Source organism: Pleuronectes platessa, chromosome 17 (assembly GCF_947347685.1).
Source record: "Pleuronectes platessa chromosome 17, fPlePla1.1, whole genome shotgun sequence".
Taxonomy (NCBI): Eukaryota; Metazoa; Chordata; class Actinopteri; order Pleuronectiformes; family Pleuronectidae; genus Pleuronectes; species Pleuronectes platessa.
Genome location: NC_070642.1, coordinates 6311442 through 6329921, shown reverse-complemented (window position 1 = coordinate 6329921; position 18480 = coordinate 6311442). Strand labels below are relative to the sequence as shown.

General features: G+C 38.9%; 1 protein-coding gene across 1 annotated transcript; it reads right to left on the bottom strand.

The window, feature by feature from the left end:
• Positions 1-4036: 4036 nt before the first annotated feature.
• On the bottom strand, positions 4037-15996 carry LOC128460616 (adhesion G-protein coupled receptor F3). The gene is made up of 9 exons (XM_053445860.1): positions 15768-15996; positions 11908-12153; positions 11612-11749; positions 11270-11457; positions 10498-10677; positions 7170-8486; positions 6125-6166; positions 5764-5835; positions 4037-4126 (listed from the first exon to the last, which is right to left on the bottom strand). Exons 1-9 carry the CDS (start codon positions 15994-15996, stop codon positions 4037-4039), a joined length of 2502 nt encoding a protein of 833 aa, XP_053301835.1.
• Positions 15997-18480: the final 2484 nt, after the last annotated feature.

Here is an 18480-nt window from a genome sequence, read left to right as displayed (position 1 = left end):
CAGCACCAGCCTACGGATTTGTGTTGAGAAAGATGAGCATGTTAACATGCTCTGGGGTCAGACGCGAACGCAGCCTGGTGACCGTCAGTCCAGCCGCAGAAAAAACCCGCTCTGAGGGGACTGACGTCGCCGTGATACACAGGTAGCTCCGTGCTAACTTGGCTAGCCTGGCCGCGGCTCCGGTGTTTGCGCTCCCCTCGTCCGTGTCAGACTACGCAGGCTCCTCGTCTCCCCCAGTCTCTGGGATAGCTTCGCAGTATTGGCAGTGAACCAAGTCATTTTTTAACTCAAAATGGTCCCACGCTACACTTCGCCATGACCTCTTCATGTTTACTTTGGAAATGGAACTACACGGTAACTCGCAGCCAGTCGCAGGTAACTGAGTAGGACTGTGGCGTTTTTTTAAAACACTGCCCCCCGTGGTCAAATGTGTAATTAGCGAATTTCTCGATGAAAAAATTATTTCATCGACGAAATTCTTAATGATCAATTAATCGATCGTCGATTAATTATGCCCATCCCTAGCTTTGAGCTCTCATGGCCACCGTAATAAGGTTTCTTCAGTTCTAAGGTTTCAGAGCAAATCAAAATAAGCAGGTCGTATTATCAAGATTGTACTCACGTTTGGACACAGACAGCAGGGAATTTTCCCCTCTTAATATTTGGTTCAGCTCCATCTCCATATGTCAAATGACAAATCTCTAGTCAACGTAACGTAGATGATACAGATTCAGCTTGAGAGCAAATACAAGGAACACTGAATATTGGACTCTAAGAAACATAACTACAAATCAATGCAAATGTTGCTTGTATGTTCAATATCAAAAGCTTAGTAAGATATGTTTAATAAGTAGACTTGAATATGTCTGCAACCCAACTTGAAGTACAGGCCATCTACAAGGGACTTACATTCATAAGGTGACTACATGTCAATGTTTATTATATTATATTATATTATATGATACCTTGCTTTACTGCTCACAACTGCCATCAAAATCAGTTTTAGTTACTTTAAAATGCCTTGCGAACCCTACAGTAGCTTGTGTTGTGTTTTCATATGAAATTATAATTCCTTAATTAAATTAAATGTTCTGTATAAAATATATATTGAATGAATTTGTCACTATGAATAACCGCTTCAATATACAAAGTCACTAGATCCATCATTAATATAAAAAATGTAAGCTTCTGCTCAGTGTGAACAATTCAAATCTTGAATTCTCGCTCACCCTCACATCTAGTTTTAACAACGAATATGTAAATTGAAAAGAAGTGCAGTTTCCTTGTGAGATCCAATATGATGTTGATGTGAACGTAGAATGATTGATGAACCTTTTTTTCTCGCCTTCTTTCTTCTGAGACTCCGACGCTCGCTGGAACAAGCCAACCAATGCTTCAGGGGCCGAGTGGGATGCAAGCTGCAGGTGCTACCGCGGCCCAGACGTTGGCTGGAGCATGTTCATGTCTCACAATCATCTGCACAGAAGGAGCTTCCTCAAGAACAATGACCTCATCATTACTGCTGATTTCAATGATGAGAATATAAAATATCAGCTCTTTTATATCTACTAGCAAATAATGGCACAATTAAAATAACTCAGAAATCTATTTTTTAATTACCAATTGAAATCTTGCCATACAGTTTGTATATGTTTTTTTATTATTGAGCATTATTATATAACCTGTTGTTTTGATAGATTTGACCTACCTGATCAAGTCTGGGGTGCTTGTCAAACCGGCATCACCAGCAACTGACATTACAGATGAGAAGCCAATCGGTGACGTGGGAGTGAGAGCGCAGGATCCAAAGTACAGAGAGGCACGTGCAGCCAACCCGTGTTTTAATTGTGTGTCGAGAGTGAAGGAAAAGCTTCATGCAGGTGTGTGTTTCTTTGTTTCAGGGGTTGATATTTATGAAGGTGTGACTATTTTTGAGAAAAAACATGGACAGTTTAGCTGGTCATCACTTGCAGGTACCTAAATATAATAATAATAACTAGGGCTGGTGCTCCTGTGCCCATTTTGGGGAATAAACTGCCTCTCAGGCAATATCAGTTCAGATAACGGATGGATGGATTGAAAGACAGTTACTCTACGAACAATTAAAAGTAGCATTTTAAGGCATTTCTCAGCCCAAGCCTGGAAATGTTATATTCTTATGTATTCTTCTTGATTATCTTTCATGACATTCAACAAAGAGAGAGATGCTAATGCAGAGCAGGAGCCGGGAGGTGGTTGGAGAAGAATCTTAAAATTACGACTGGAATCAAGTGAAACAGCTCTTGATGCCAGATCAAATTCCAAGCATTCAAAAAAAGCTGGTATTACAGTTGTTTGCAATGAGGTGTCAATAACCGTAGTCCTTTCTGGGTAGATAGTCAACCTCCTTACCACGGCATCCAAGAAAAGATCTGACAGTCTGAAACTGTCCTACATCAGCAGAATCTTCCCTCTAGGAATTTACCCTGTTAGAGTTACACTGTTACTTATTTAAGCAGATGCCCGGAGACACGCCTGGCTTCTCACTGCCTTCATCCTAACGTCTACCCTACTTCCACTGGAATAGTATTATACTGAGGGGCCCTATGATTAAAATAATATTTCCAGCTACGCCCGTTCACGGCAGCTCTCCTCTCATGATCAGTGCACTTGGTAGGTGCTTGGAAAGTAATTAGTGGTTTTGTAAGCCCCAAGAATTATTTGACAAGAGTAACATTAAGAATCAGTAAGTTGTTCTAAAACATACAACATCCCAATTTACTGTCACTCTGAAAGCATAAATCTAATGTCCACAACTTCTTAATTAAATCTGAATTTCTTATTTATTACAAGCAATTAGCAAAAGTACATTTTTAATGAAAAGAGTAATAAGTTAAAATAATAAAAAGTGTAACAATTAAGAGTAATAATAGAGTAATAAGTCACAACTCATAAAATAAGTAAAAGACAAAATGTAATAAAATGAGAAAAAAAACTGTGTAATAAGAGAGTAAAAAGTAAAGATTAACACAAGAAGTAAAACATACAAATTAATAGAAAGAGTGTATGTGATTTTATATATATATATATATATACTGCCGCTTTCAGAGAAATATTATATAAATTTAGTGAGAAGGAATGAATGCCAGCACCTCTTTATCCGAAACTCGTTTCCTACTAGAAACTTGAATTCTGTTAAAAATTCAAAACTCATTGCTAAGTCTAAAAATCTTTTTTAAAAAGTCAAAGACTTTTTATGGCAGATTGGTCGCAGTGTTTCTTCAGAATCCAATTGCAATCTTCAGCTGGTTGGCTATCTCTCTATTTTAAAGGTTTCTTCTCCAAAGTGCATATTTTCCAATTTGAATATTTCTTCTGTGGAAACTTTCTCTCAGTTGAGAAGTGTCCGTTTTTCCCGTTCTTCTTATTCTAGGCTGAGGAGGGGGTATTTGTCCTGTTGTGTGTAAAGGAGCCATAGAAGAACCGACCAACACCCTTCTCACGTCTTTTTATATTCTCTTGAACTGTAAAGCTTACAAACTCATCATTATACAAAGACACACTACCGATAGAAATGGCCAGTCTTGGGCCATGAACTTATATGGTATAGATCTTACAACCTCTAGCATTTCATATCATATATATTAAGTGTCGTGTCACGTTGCAAACATGGTGTCACATTTCTGTGTGGCTGCACCAGCTTTGCACCGCATGTTATCTTCCATCTAGCTTCTCATCCTGCTCTTAATGGTTGAACACAAACCCAATACTTCTTGAACATGCATAATGCTTTCAACACAGTCGAAGACTGTTCAACTTAAAACCTTTATTCTTAAGAAAAAGAGACACATACGAAAAGGAAAAAAAAAGTATTGAAAAAATTATTGAAAAATATCCAACATCTACCCCAAAACTATAAAAGATTATGATTACATTTCCAACTTTTTTATCTCAAACATGATACGTTACTGTGTTAAACGCATGCTACTCTAAACATTATAGAGGTTATATAAGCAAACCAGAGAAGTAATTATACATGTTACTTTATGCTCTTTGCTCATATTTCCGCGGTGAGATCTCGATTATTCTTGAGATGATCTAATCCAGGGGTGTCAAACATACGGCCTGCCAGGGGGTCCAGCTCGGCCTGCCGGATACAAGGCATGCTCTAAATTAAAACATTTTTTTAGAGCAGGACTTCTATGTCCTGAGTGCGGTTTATTTGTATGATAAAAGTAATCAAGTGTTTTCTGCTACATTATTTCTGTTATGAATAACGTAAGACTGGAAATAACTATTTAAATCACACCTAGTGCAACCAAAACCCTGTAGTGGTTATGCAAACATAGCATACAGGCTATGTTATTCATGTCACATAATTTCAATCTTCAGACTTTCCTTTTGAATAAAATTTTTTTCTATGTGTATACAACATTTAAAAACACCAGATTATATCAAACACCTTACTTAATAATTAAACCAGTTTTTAGGGGAAACATCTATTCCTTTATACGTGTCTAGGAACTATAATATACCGCAAATTAAACTCTAAGTAATTTTCTCTTCATGTACTGTACATGTGCGTTGCTGTTTCGCTCGGCACCACCTGAAACACAGAAATTACATTTATTCTCAAATGATGTATTGAATATTTTTAGCTGAAAAGTGGCACAAACGTGATTTATTGCTGTTTACACTGACAGACTCAGTTCACGTAACTTAGCAAAGTCTCATGGGCGGATTGGTTTCTATGGTCAATAGAGCACCATTAGTCTCCGCATTGTGTGTGGCAAACATCACATTATTCTCATCACAACAGCATAAAACAGAAGCCAGATGGAAAACACAGAACTGCTGTAAAAGTAGCTGTGGAGTTGAGGGGGTTGGGAGAGCACTTTCCCCTACCACAGTGGCACCCAGCATGGGGCTCCACGCAGCAAGAGACGCGTACCTGCAGTATGAGTCTGCGCTAAATCGGTTGGCGGTGGAAATTGTTGCATCTTATAAAGTAACATTGAAGATATTAAAAGAAAATTTGGAATTCGGAATACTGTAGGGCTACCTTCCAAATACCACCTCGATTGTAGGGATTATCATCAAATTTGGTACAGATTTATAACCTAATGATTATAACCTAAAACAAATATCAATACACAATATATATCTCGATATTGTAAAAAACGTCTCTATATCCCTGTACAAATAATTCCCTAAATGCACCTTGTCGAAAGATATCTGTGGACATTTAGGCTTAAAACACAATGTAAATGTCCTTGTTTCGAGTCAAATATAAATGTAGTGGTTTCTGATCATTAAGCAGTTGTGGAAAATAGAATGAACTCTGTGTTTTCAATTTTTGTTTCAACTGTTCTTCAACAAAGTCACTGACTGGCTGCTTCACTTGAACACACCTTGCATTCTATTTATCGATATATATATTGCCCTCCCTTAATTTGAATGCTTTTGTGATTCCTTAAACTTTCAATCTGATGCCATTATCAGGTCAGAATTCCAACTGTCCAGTGCTTCATGAACAAATACCTAGAAACTACAGACATAAACAATTTTGCAACTCAATGCTAACCGACAAACTAAGATTGTAAACATTGTAAAAAATTATACCCACGGACCAGCATAGTCATTGCGTTAGCATATCAACATGCTGACAGCAATCCGCTCTACAGCCTAAGTGGATCTATATGCCTGAAATTTTATGTGTGCATCTCTGAAGATAGAGCAAATGCATCAACACATAAGGACAACTAATAACAACATAAGACTGACCTTTGCCTTCATTTTTACTTTTGTGTTTGAGGCTGAGGTTGAATTCTTCATGGTGTCATATTTTCCTTTATCCTGAAAGTAGAAGAAAACCGCGAAATGATGCACATGTCTGTCATGTTGTGGTGTAATTATGAAAAGAACATCTTGGCAAACCTACCATTCGCTTTAACAGTTCTTGACGGACCTGTTAATAATAAAACAAATAACAAATCGTTTTAATAACTGGAAGGATTATTGGGTTCTATAATGCATTTTGTGTCGGTCCCACAGGCAGTGTTGTAGTTTTTGCATATTATAATAGCACAATGACCATATTGAAACAGATGGAGCAGGAACAGCAAAAGTAAAATGACAAAAATACCTTTGGCTCTGCAAAAACCCCTGTTAACATCACGAAAAGGCCCTGTAGGAGAAGTGTCAAAGTTACTGCACTTTTCAAATTTCATTATAAGTAATGCATTTCTTCTCAAAGGGCAATACAAATTACAGCAGGAGGTTGTTTGACGTTTGTAAATGTGCCTTATGCAATGGTGGAACAAATAATAATGAAAAAAACTACTGATAAACATTTGAAAATCATAACAATCTCTTTTAAGTTTATTCCAAACTCACATTGCCATACACGTGAACTGTGCACTGGTGTAAACAGGAAGTAGATTACCCTGCAGCTGTCAGTTTTAGAAAAATACTAAGAACAAGGAGCAGCAATGGTAAAAAGTAGGAGCACTGATTTCTTGGCTTGGACCTTCATCAAGGTGACACTGTTTCTGACACTAAAGGTTAGCAATGTTTGTATTTCATCATCCACGCTGTATTCACCACTCGAGGTCAAAGTTAATTGTTTTATTTTGGGAGAGCAACGTTTCCCAAAGCTACTGTTTTCTGGGCTCAAAAACTCTGGTGTAGTGTGGACATCAGGTTGTTAAACTAAAACAGTAGTGTGAATGTAACCTCAGCATACCTCTCCGTTATATATGTATGTTAACTAAACAGCACCTTCATACAGTCTTTATGTTAACAGTAAGCTATTCAAACTTTGAGCAGTCAGCTTGTGTGTGTGTTTGCAGAGAGGTACAATACCAACCAAGGATGCAGTGATCAAATATGTCTTGTTTTTTCTTACCTGCATTGTAACCACAGTGCATTTCAAACTCTTATTAAGTTTGCCAGAAATTCTTGTTTGTTATGTTTTATATTTTTGTCTTAAATGGTTACTCTGATGGTCCACTCTGTTTCGTGGTCTGGAATAAATAACGGTAACATTTTGGGAAAAGAGAGCACTGATGCCAGATTGATCATCGCATACAATACTCTGAGATGTAGAACAGGCATTAAGTAAGAAAAGGAGGATCAAAGCACTGCTAATATCAACATTATGTTTGGTGTGTATGCTCTGTTCATATTACCTGGAAGGAATTAAGGATGGTGAAACTGTACAGAAGAAAAGGGTATGCCTCGTGGTCCTTGTTGAATATTTGCAGAAGGAAGCCAATACCCCATGTTACTCCGAAAACTGGTGTTAGAAAGATCAACACTCTAATGATGCTCTTAAATGTCTCCCTCTCATCCGACTTGCTGCCATCAGGGGCGGAGGACTTCAACAGAGTAAAAATGACGACCGCCATGGAAAAAAGATTTGTGAAAATAACAGTTCCCACAGGGAGGAGGAAAGCAAACAACGAGCCATCCAAGGTTCCAGCAAAAACTAGCCAGCATGTGGCCTTGTTATAGTATTCCTTCTCGTTGTATCTGCAATACACATAGCTGATTCCCACAATGAGAACTGGGCAACCGTAGCCTACGATACTGGATAGGAACATGAAGACTCTTTTCCTTAGCGGGTTGAAGACAAAGATGAGCCGGTGGATGAGCATGACGCTCATGCACAGCATCCAGCTGAACATGGCCAAATAAAATAGGTGTTTGCATAAGGTCAAAATTAAGCACCAGTGAGCACTGAGATTCTCAGGTGACATAGATGCCAAAAAACTGCAGTCAGCGAGCAAGAGGAACACAGCGATGTTCACCAGTGTTGTGTGACGGAAATATGAGAGATCAGTCTTGACCACAACAGACCACACGAGAGCCTCAATGATGAGGAGGATCACCAGAGAGCAGATGGATACTGCCAGGCCAACATAGGTAATGGTATCTAGGTCGAGGTTAGGTGTATCGGACTTGGACATGAGGACAGCGAATGAAGTCAGGTGGTTGCACTTGCAGAGTGTGTGATTACCATCAGTGTGATTACTATCACGTTCAACTCTGCAACCTGTGTCTGACCAGTCCTTTTTATTGGTGTCCCAGAAGACACAGTGTAGTTTTTGTGTGTCGTTCAGCTTCTTGATGGGGAAGTCCATTGTAATCTCGGTAGAAGAACTGCCGTTCTTTGTGACTATTAGTAAAAGGTTATGCGGAGCTGTTGATGTTGGTTTAAAACTGTTATTTAATTTATCCATCAGATTTCTCACACCAACAGTTTTGAACTGAACGCCAGTCTCGTTGAGTTTAACAGTGACATTTAACACAGAGATATTACAGTCCCCTTTTGAGACTTTGAGGTCCAAGTTTGGTTTGTAGATATTCAAAGTGTCGTTCACTTGGATGTTCTTCACCAGATTCTCCACACCGTAAAGGTATTGTGATGACATGTCATATGTTATAGATGAGTTGACTCCGGTCCAGTTGTTGGTCAATAAATTGCTCGCTACATTAAGAAAATCCTGAAAAAATAAACATTAAAGAAAATCTGTGAACAGGCACGTTTCAAACAGACGATGAATACATAAACATTATGTACAGTTTTGGAAGACTGTGAGTTTGTGAGCCATTTCAAACACAGTCTTTGAGCAAAAAATGTTGGCAGACATTTTTTACAAGGCTCTCATCACATTTTGTGGACTTGTCATGGAGATGGTCTACATGAATTGGACACCACCACACTTATTAGCATGGAAATTTGGTCATGTAATAACAGATGGTTGTGTAAATAGGCCGGGCTTGACTTAACCTCTGTCTCTGTTCAAAGATGGTTTGATTGGTTCGAGACGAATATGAATGCCGGGGACACTTAGATGACACCACACGAGCAGTATGGAGGCATGTTATGTTTTTTCTGTTGTTTTATTACATCTAAAGAAGCAAGCACAATTGACTTAAATTGCATTGGATTCGGCTGAAATGCTCTTTACCCCTTTGAGTTTAAATTTCTGTGAACTCAAACTTTTATCTCGACCCTCCATCAGAATAGTTTTGAGTAGTTAATGTGTGAATTTTTATTTTCCCGTGAACTACCCCTCTAAGGTATTATTCTGCGTTTAGAAGATAATTGACAATTTACTACAACTTAAGATATTGTTCGTGTGAGTTCTTCCCAAAGTGGTCTCTTGCTCTCCATAGAAGCAGTCAGTAATGTTTCATGAAATGGTTTAAATAATGTTGACCTCGGCCATCAATGGTCCAAAGTAAAACTAAAAACACTGTTTTTCTCAGCCTTCACATGAACACAGGCATCTGTAGCATCTTCAAAATATTTACAATTGAACTTGAATGCTTGAACCCCATATGACCACTTGTTGTCCAACCATTCATCCATCTATAATGCTTATCCTTTGAGGGTTGTGAGGGGCACTGGAGCTAATTCCAGCTGGTTGAGAGGTGGGGCACATCCCGGACAAGTCACCGTTCCATCACAGGGCCAGAATACAGAGATAGAGAGAGAGAGAGAGAGAGAGAGAATCCTCTGAAATGATACTTGAGACCCCCTGAAAGCCTCAACAGCTAAATTCTGGGAGGGTCTCTGTAACAAAAATATTTGTTACTTCTGATTGTCATAAACATTTCTTTAAAAGTTATGTCTAGTATTTACTCTTTCAGGTTTTTTTTCTCTCCACAATCGCCAAAGTGCTTCCTCATTGTCGGAACTGTTGGGTTTCTCTATAATTATTGAGGTCTCGACCTCCTATGTAAAGTGCCTTGAGATAATGTTTATTATGATTTAGCAAAATACACATAAAATGGAATTGAATTGAATGGATCTATAACTAAATGAATGTGATCGTCAAGAGCAAGAGAGACAAGCACACACACACACAAACACTCCAGCAGACAGGAGAGAAGTTTTTCCCGCAGATTATGACACAATAAAGTGTTTTAAATTCATTGTGGCAGAAGTGAGTGAGCGATTAGAAAAGAGCGGAGGAGAAGAGTCTCTTTTTGACCAGCGGAGCCTCCTGGACTGTAAAGGCTATAACCAGAATTTTCGCCACACAAACCTTATTGAATTCATGTGGAGAGCGTCAAAATATAAAAAATATAACAATCACTTTTGACTTTATTATTTATCTCTTAATACATTTATTTATCGATCTATGTTTGTAATTTATTCAAGTTTTTTGGGTATTTCACACACTGAAGACAACCCTACCTAGTGACAATTAAGAATCTCCAAACCTAACCAGAATACCTGGAGAAAACACATCTAGGGTTGGCCTCAGCCATGCTGGGATTGGAACCGGGAACCCTCTTTCACCACTGTGCCACCCCCATTTGTAAACACATGAATTTTGAACTCAGGTTTAAAACAACTATCACCATGACAACTGAGCCACTCTGTCTGCTGAGGAAGGCAAAACGATGTGAGTGAAAGTTTTGGAAAAATCATCAACCTCAATTCTTCGGCTCAATACTATACATCAATTACAGTAAAAGTAGTAATGACCACCAGGGACTTACATCAAAGACTTCTTCCTTCAAGGTGATGTTTTCTGATCCAGAGGCCATTATATTTATTATGCTGATAGAAGCATTGATTCCAGCATAGTCGTCACTGGATTTAGATGAAGTGGTGTTCTTAAGTGATTCAAAGATCTCCATGGCTGCTTCCTGTGTAGCCCCTATGCCCGTCTTGAAGAGCTAGAAACAAAAAGCTAAATATCTCAGAGTAACAGTCTACAAAAGAACACAAACAACATCACCTTGACCCTAATGAAAATGGAGTCTAAACAGCTGTGACCTTTGAATTATAATATTCCATCATGGCTTTGAGAGTTTTTTATTTGTAATTAAAAATTTTGAGCTGGAGGTTGAGATTGGTGGCTGATGGAAGAATCTGCTTTTCGTCTAGCTTTCTTCTATACATAGCCTTCCATGCAAAGTTGCAATACAAGGTGCTACAAATAAACTCAAAATACAGGAATGTATATACATGTATATAAAGGAGGTGACCTGATATACTTATCAGGGAACTGATAGGTCCTCTTGTGTGCATTCTGATCAGTGCTTGGTGCTTGGCATGTGTAACTTCATTAGACCATGATAGAGAATGACTTTGGTCATTTCATCCAGGGCTGTCTGTGCACAAAAGTCACAATAACTGCTAGAATTTTTTACAAATTTATAAATATGGTTCAAATATAACTATCTACATAATTCATTATCACAAAATATCAGGATCTTATTTTTCTGAGTCCAGGGAGTGCTATACGAGCTATAATGCAACACTTACCTCTGCTGCATCTATAACTTTCGTCATCTCTGCGCTGATGCATGAGGAGAACACTGTCTGCCACTCGCCATCTTTACCACAAGTACGAGACTTGTAACCAGTCTTGCCGTTTTCACACTGATTAATCACTGTACCTCCTTCTGGGGTTTTTGGCCATTTGTCATGTACAGCGCAAAATTTTTCCGACGCTAGAAAAAATGCAGCACACACCAGCACACAACGTTTGTTAAAGAAAATAAATATAAAACACTTATACATAATATTTAATCTTATAAATAGATTATACCGAAGACAGTTAGAAATTTGATCAGGTGAAATCCAATAAAGGTTTAATAATCGTACCACTAATCACTAGGATATCCACGCTTTCATTTTTCGTCTGTCCTTTTTGGTTTTTAAAACTGACTTCCCATTTTGTTTCATTCATTTTCTTGCATGAGAACTCAGACTTGAAAGAAAAGACCAGGGTACCTTCAGAAGCTGCAACGAAAAACAGATGCTAGTTTCATGGCTCCATTTGTTGTTTTAGATTTTGCATGCATTTAAGTGCATGTAAGTTAATTTAAATATGTGTTACTATCATCATGTATTTTGGAGCTGCAGCTCACAGAAGGAAATATATTGTAGGTTTGTCTTACCTGGTTTGGATCCTTTACTTAGCCCCGCTCCAGGGAACTGCCACGAAACGTTGTAGCTCTCATTGCTATTTTGGATTGTAGCAGTCACATTCACAATCACAGGCACTTCTAAGTTACTGCTGTCTGAACAGTCTGCTACAGGTGGATCAATTTTCATGGTGATCTTTTCAGGCAGGAGTGCCACTTTCAGTTCTGCCTTGGCTGTGTGATTGACTGACCCAAAAGTGAATTGACACTCATATGTACCTGTGGAAAATGTCGGTAAATTACCTTCTACAGCTGAAAACAGAATGAATTAGACTTTTTGGTCTAAAAGATGACTTGGATCACCAACTTGTCTGACATGCTTTTGCTCAAACCAAAATTTGAAACACTTTTTGCAAGTATGTGCCAGCACTTCAGTGTTTAACTGATGAAATGTCATAATGTACAAATGTATTCGTGACGGGTACACAAACACAGAAACCCCCTATTCAGACATGATTGAATGCAGCATCTGCAGTGTTAACCCTAACCCTAACTCCAGAGACATCTTAAGGCTACTCAGTTATCTATATAAACTTAGTAAAAAGGTGTAAAATATGGGATCTTTTACATAAAGTTTCAACCAGATGGTTGGCAGTTTGATCACATCAGGAAGTGCCCTTGGGCAAAATATGGAACAATATGCCTCCGACAGATGTATGGCAGTGTGGTATTGATGTATGATAGAAGGACTGCACATAATTAGGGTGGATGGCAGAACCGTACTGTGAGTGCAAGAGCACTTTGAGTGCTTTGAGTGCAAGACTAGAAATGCACTATATACTTTAAATACAGACCATTTACCAGAGGTATTGTAATATTGAAATATTGTACTCAAGTAAAAGTAATTTTACTTAAGAACAAGTAAAAGTACCAATCCAAAAATCTACTCAAGTAAAAGTAAAAAGTAGGTCATTTAAAATGTACTTTAAGTAAAAGTTACTTAGTTACTTCCAACAACTTGATGGGGGCCGCTCCTATACAGTGCAAAAAGGACAAGGGGTCATAAATCCAATCCAAAAACAGTTATTTTTAATTAAAGGAGAATCTTTACATATATAAGTGCAATGACATTAAAATTGTCAAACACTAAACATTTAACATGTCAACACAACATTTAAGAAGTTCTGGGAGGACATGTCAAGACATGAACCACATGACAGCTAAAATAAAAAAGTTAAAATGCCGCTGTCCCACTGTATATTTAAACTTTTGGTTAAACTTTGGTCCACCTTTAGAGCACTAGTCTACAAACTCTTGAACAGCATCCAGCACAGCCGAAGAGTCGCTCGAAGGCGGCCGAGGCAGGTAGGCCAGTAGGCTATTGAGTTTCAGGCAGTGTTGTTCAAAAGGACGCGTTCATTAAACACGTACATTTTTATGAGAACGTTGAACTGAACGCAACTTAATGACAAATAATGAATTGAACGGTGAACACGTTCATATTATCTGAGGTATTATCTAGCTAAAACGTTATGGAATGTTTTCCTTCTCCTGAGGAGAGATGCTGTCTAAATCAAACGCTTGCACCATGTTGTTGCGATCATTGTTGTGTTTATTTGTAAATAAAGCAGTCTTACAGGGCAAAATACCGTCTGAAAGTTACAATTCTGTTTTTGTGGAAAGTCATTTGAAAAAAAAATAAAGGGGGGGGGGGGGGGGTTGGCCGCCAGGAGTGAAGCTTGCATACAGCGCCAAATGTTCTAGCGCAGTGATTCTCAAACTGTGTGGTGTGGAGGCATAACAGGTGGGGCGTGCGACCGGGAGGGGAAAATGAGAGGCGGAACTAATATTCTAGCCGAACTAATGTGTTGACGTCCGCATCTCTTTAACGGCGGGGCAGTAAACAAATCGCTCTTTCAGTGCAGCCAGGGGTCGGCAACCCGCGGCTCTTCAGCCGCTCTGCAGTGGCTCCCTGTGCAGTGTTCTGCATGTCGCGCATATTTTTCGCGAACAGTGAACTTTACGATAAGTTTTCATATGTTGAACATGCACGTGAGGGAACGTCATCCACTCTATGCAGCATCTACCACTGCAGTGAGAATTGCCTTGCGCCCTGAACTATGTTTTTTTTTTTTACTCAGTAACGGATGTAATTTCCAATGTAGCGAAGTCCAATACTTCAGTCAAAATCTACTTAAGTAAAAGTAAAATTACCCATTTCAAAAACTACTCAAAAAATAGCAAAGTACACAAAAAAACTACTCAATTACAGTAACGTGAGTAAATGCAATTCGTTACTTTACACCTCTGCCATTTACCATAGACATAAGAAGGGTCACTTGTGTAATTATCATATAAATAGATTGTCAACACACACAGGACCAAGTAGTCCTTTGATAACAATCACACGTGATTCTAATCATGACACATAGTACAATGATGTAAAGCAGTAAATATTTAAAAGATGGCAAACAACAAGGGGACATACAAATTAAGGTAAAGCATAAAAGGCGATTTTATTTCTTGGAAATTATTTTTTAAAAGTCGTCAGATTACGAGTGTACTGTGCAGTCTCCCACCGAGAGTGTGGGATTACAGGTTGGTTTTAGAAAACACGTTTGATGCATTCATCAACATGTTCTGATCTTAATTTGTTCTAGCTCTGGGAACAAATGTAGAACTTCCTCAGACCATGCATACCTGCTCTCTTCATGACAAACAGATGTCCTTATATGGAGAAATAGAGGCGTGGCAGTATACTAATTGCAGACAGCGGACACGAACCTGTCGATTAAGATTGATTCTGATTCACAAACATACGCATGGTGGTGAGAGCATAATTGATTGGTGCGCACGTGTCATGAATTCAGTGGCGGTTTTGTGCATGCACATGTTTTGTGCGGAGAATAAGAACATTTCTGCGCACATGTAGGTAAATGAGGCGCAATGTTTTCTTGAGACTCTGTTTGCAGCTGAATAATGAAAAACATCTTGACTGGATCCCAGAGCAGGAGACATTTATGGTTCGCTCAATTTCATTTATTCAAACGAAAAAGAGGAAGTAAGGTTTCCAATTAATGAAAAAATGAATCTACCAATCAATCAGATTTTATTTGAAAAGCCCAAAGTCATGAATCACAACTTGCCTTATAAGGCTTTACAAGGTGTGATATCCTCTGCCATTAACCCCCACATTGCAAAATTGTTTTGACCCACATCAAACATTGTCAGCTGGCCCACATAGTGCAAGGAATAATGGCACTTGGGCGTTAAACTCCTGTTTGCAGGATCTGGGCCACAAGTAAGCCATCGCAATACCGCACATCAACCAAAGGTGCCATAGGTGGCCTGCATTTGTTTTGTGGTATTGTTGCCATTATAAACATTTACCATACGGTTCACTTTGGGCTCACATTCAGATTAGACCCTGCCTACAGCCAAAAAGGCCAATAGAGGCCCACATTTGTTTTGGGATAGTCGGCCCACAATCATTTTGTCTTGGCCTCAAAAAGGCCAGAGGTGCTGCATCACTGCTCAACCAGATAGAGGAAAATGACCAAAATACCCTTTAAACAGATGGGGAAATGCAGAACACTCAGGGAGAGCTGCTTATGTATCAATTTGAGCACTGGGCACTCTCTGTGGACTAATTGTATATCAGGGAAGCTTTCCAGACTTTTGCTTGTCTTTTTCTCAATAAAGTACAATGCCATTGATCACACAGACTTTGCACCAATCACATTACAATACCCACATTGTCACTCAGAACATAAACTTCACATTCACTGGAAAACACTCATGTCAGGCATTTTATCGCTGTAGAAGAAAATTAAGCATTAATTCAGTCGTGCTCAACTTAAAAAAAAATGTCAGTGTGAAATGTTTGTACTTGCCTGACCCGGTGCCAGTCACTTCCTTGAGTTTAACTGCAATACAGGAACTGTTTTTCGAATCGATATGGCACTTGGTTAGAGTCACCAGAGTACCATTCTTGAGCTCCAAATGCTTGTGTTCCCTGATCAACTTCCAGCCAGTGCTGGTTGCTGTCCCCTCAAATGTGCATTCCAGTGTATGGTTGGACTTGTAGCACACGATATCATCTGGAGCTGTGATGTTGACCATTACTAGTTGAAGAAAACAACATGGATATAATGCAATACAGTGGATGTCAGACATGAACTCTAGAGAACGTCTACATAATGGGCTCTAGGCTTTCTCCAGAGTTTGCCTTTCACACATGACCAACGCAGCAGGAGATTCTCTGCTCAGGCGTGTTCAAAGCAATGCTCAGGTCAGGGGTGGTGCAGCAGACAGAATCCGGAGATAATGTATGAATAACGTTGGCTGTCACCACCAAAAGCTCTTCCTCTTTATCGTCTAGGTGTATCATCAACTCGCTCACAGGGAATCCTGAGGAGGATCTCCTGCTGTGTTCTCAAAAAGGCTCATTCAGACATTATCCTGAGTTTTCTTAAGGGTTCTGGGAGGACAAACTCATGTCTGAAAGCAACTAATTTCCACTGGTTTGTGTGAACCGTCATTCATCTATATGTCCCAGTATTTCGTCCACAGCAACATGCCTTGACACCTCCTGTCTAAATCACCCTTACATACTCACATGCCCCAGTGGATCATTGGAAATTTGAGCTTTTTTGTTGCTCACATGGTATAAACATGAACAAGTTTGTATGAAATGTATCTTTTAATTGACAATGCAATGGTGATTAAACAACCCAGTCATTCTTCCATCATAAGGCGAGGGGTTAGGGATGAATCCAATACTGACCTCCTACAGATTTACAGTAACCAGGTGACAACAGTGCATGTAAATGTTAGATTACCTTTGTAACCTGCTTTTCCGAGTTATACAAGTTATTAAGTGCAAATATATGTCCTAATGCCCAGGCCACAGTGGATGCTGGAGCGGGGCGTGTGCAATGTCTTGCCTTTTAGTTTGGCATGGCCGATGTTGGGCTTCATACCATAGATTCCTGGCATTTAGTTAAGAACATCCAGCGTTATGGTTACTTAATTCTTGGCTACTTTTATTACAAGGAAAATACAATAGCCATACCAGACCGTTACCACTCTTGTTGATGTGACTGTTGCGGAAATAACATGTGTTGTTGAATCTGGGGGGAAATGTACAATCAAGTATATTTCGCTGTGGTTAGGACAAATGTCAAGTTAAGTTAAATCCATAAAGATTACTGTATGATTTTAATCAGTGTTTTCCCTTATATGAAAAAAAAACACACCACTTGTTTCCGGTGACGGTGAAATCTATAAAATTAGGATAAATTACAGACAAGTATTGTTGTGAGATTATTTGAAAGCACTGATTCGTTACAGTTGTTGTTGCAACTGTTGTGGTGTTCATACATGTTGAATCTTTAATGATCATTTTACAAACATTTAAATGCTTAATGAAACATGGGAATAATTCATGCTCAAATTATCTGTTCAATTTATCAACTATTCAAATGCTGCATTCATCCATTCAGAGCTCTACTATATGTTGCATTTTTTTTCTTTCACACTACATTCACACACTGGGGCAAATTGGGGTTCATTGTCTTGCTCAAGGACACGATTAAATGCAAACTGAAGGAGCCAGGGATTGAACAACAACCGTCCAGTTAGTGGACGACTTCATGAAGTCAAACACTGACCCCCTTGTTATAGCATAGGGGGACACTTACTTGTTACAGCTGTTGAAACTGTTTTAGTGTTCACATCCGTCGTAGTGACCATTTTCCCAAAATACAATAGAAACTGTTATTTAAAGGGGACATATTATGCCCATTTTACCACAAGTTGATATGGTTCCTTGGGGTCTTAATGAAATGTCTGTCACATGTTTTGGTCAATATACCACAAGGATACGACTCTATAATTAGTGTAGGGGGGCGGGGGGGGGGGTGAGATGGGGGACAAGGCCCTGAAGAGAGACTCCCATTTTGCTTGTGACGAGAAAAGGATACGGAAGTCACTCAAGCATGACGTTTCAGACAAAGAGGAACCATAACAAATTGCGGGAGTTGTTTTTTTCCAGAGTTTTTGGGTCGGTAGACATGCCAGATACACAAATTAATAGGTCGAAGCAATACAAAAGTGGAAATTTCATCATATGTCCCCTTTAAAAGTTTAGTGTGTAAGATTCAGGTAAAAGGGATTTATTGGCAGAAATAAAATATGAAAAAATCCTAGTGATGTTGTCACATGTGGATCATGTAAACCGTATGATTATTGATTTCTTTACTCAAGAATTGGCCCTTGATAGTTCAGAAACTTTATATTTACATCAGGAATGGGTCCTCTCTACGGACGCGTCCACGTTTTTTACAGTAGCTCAAACTGGACAAACTAAATACCTTTGAGTTTTTATGACAACTGAAGGCTACCACAGGTACTCTTTCATGTTTGGAGGGGAAGGGTGAGGTGAGGGGTATTCAGCTGCAACATGAAACTTCACCACTAGATATCCATACATTCTACTCACAGAACCTTTAACTCACACCTGCAGTCACACATAACCCAACACCCACCCCTCACTGTTGATTACTGAATAAACCTACTATGCCTTGCTTAATTTTGATTTGATTC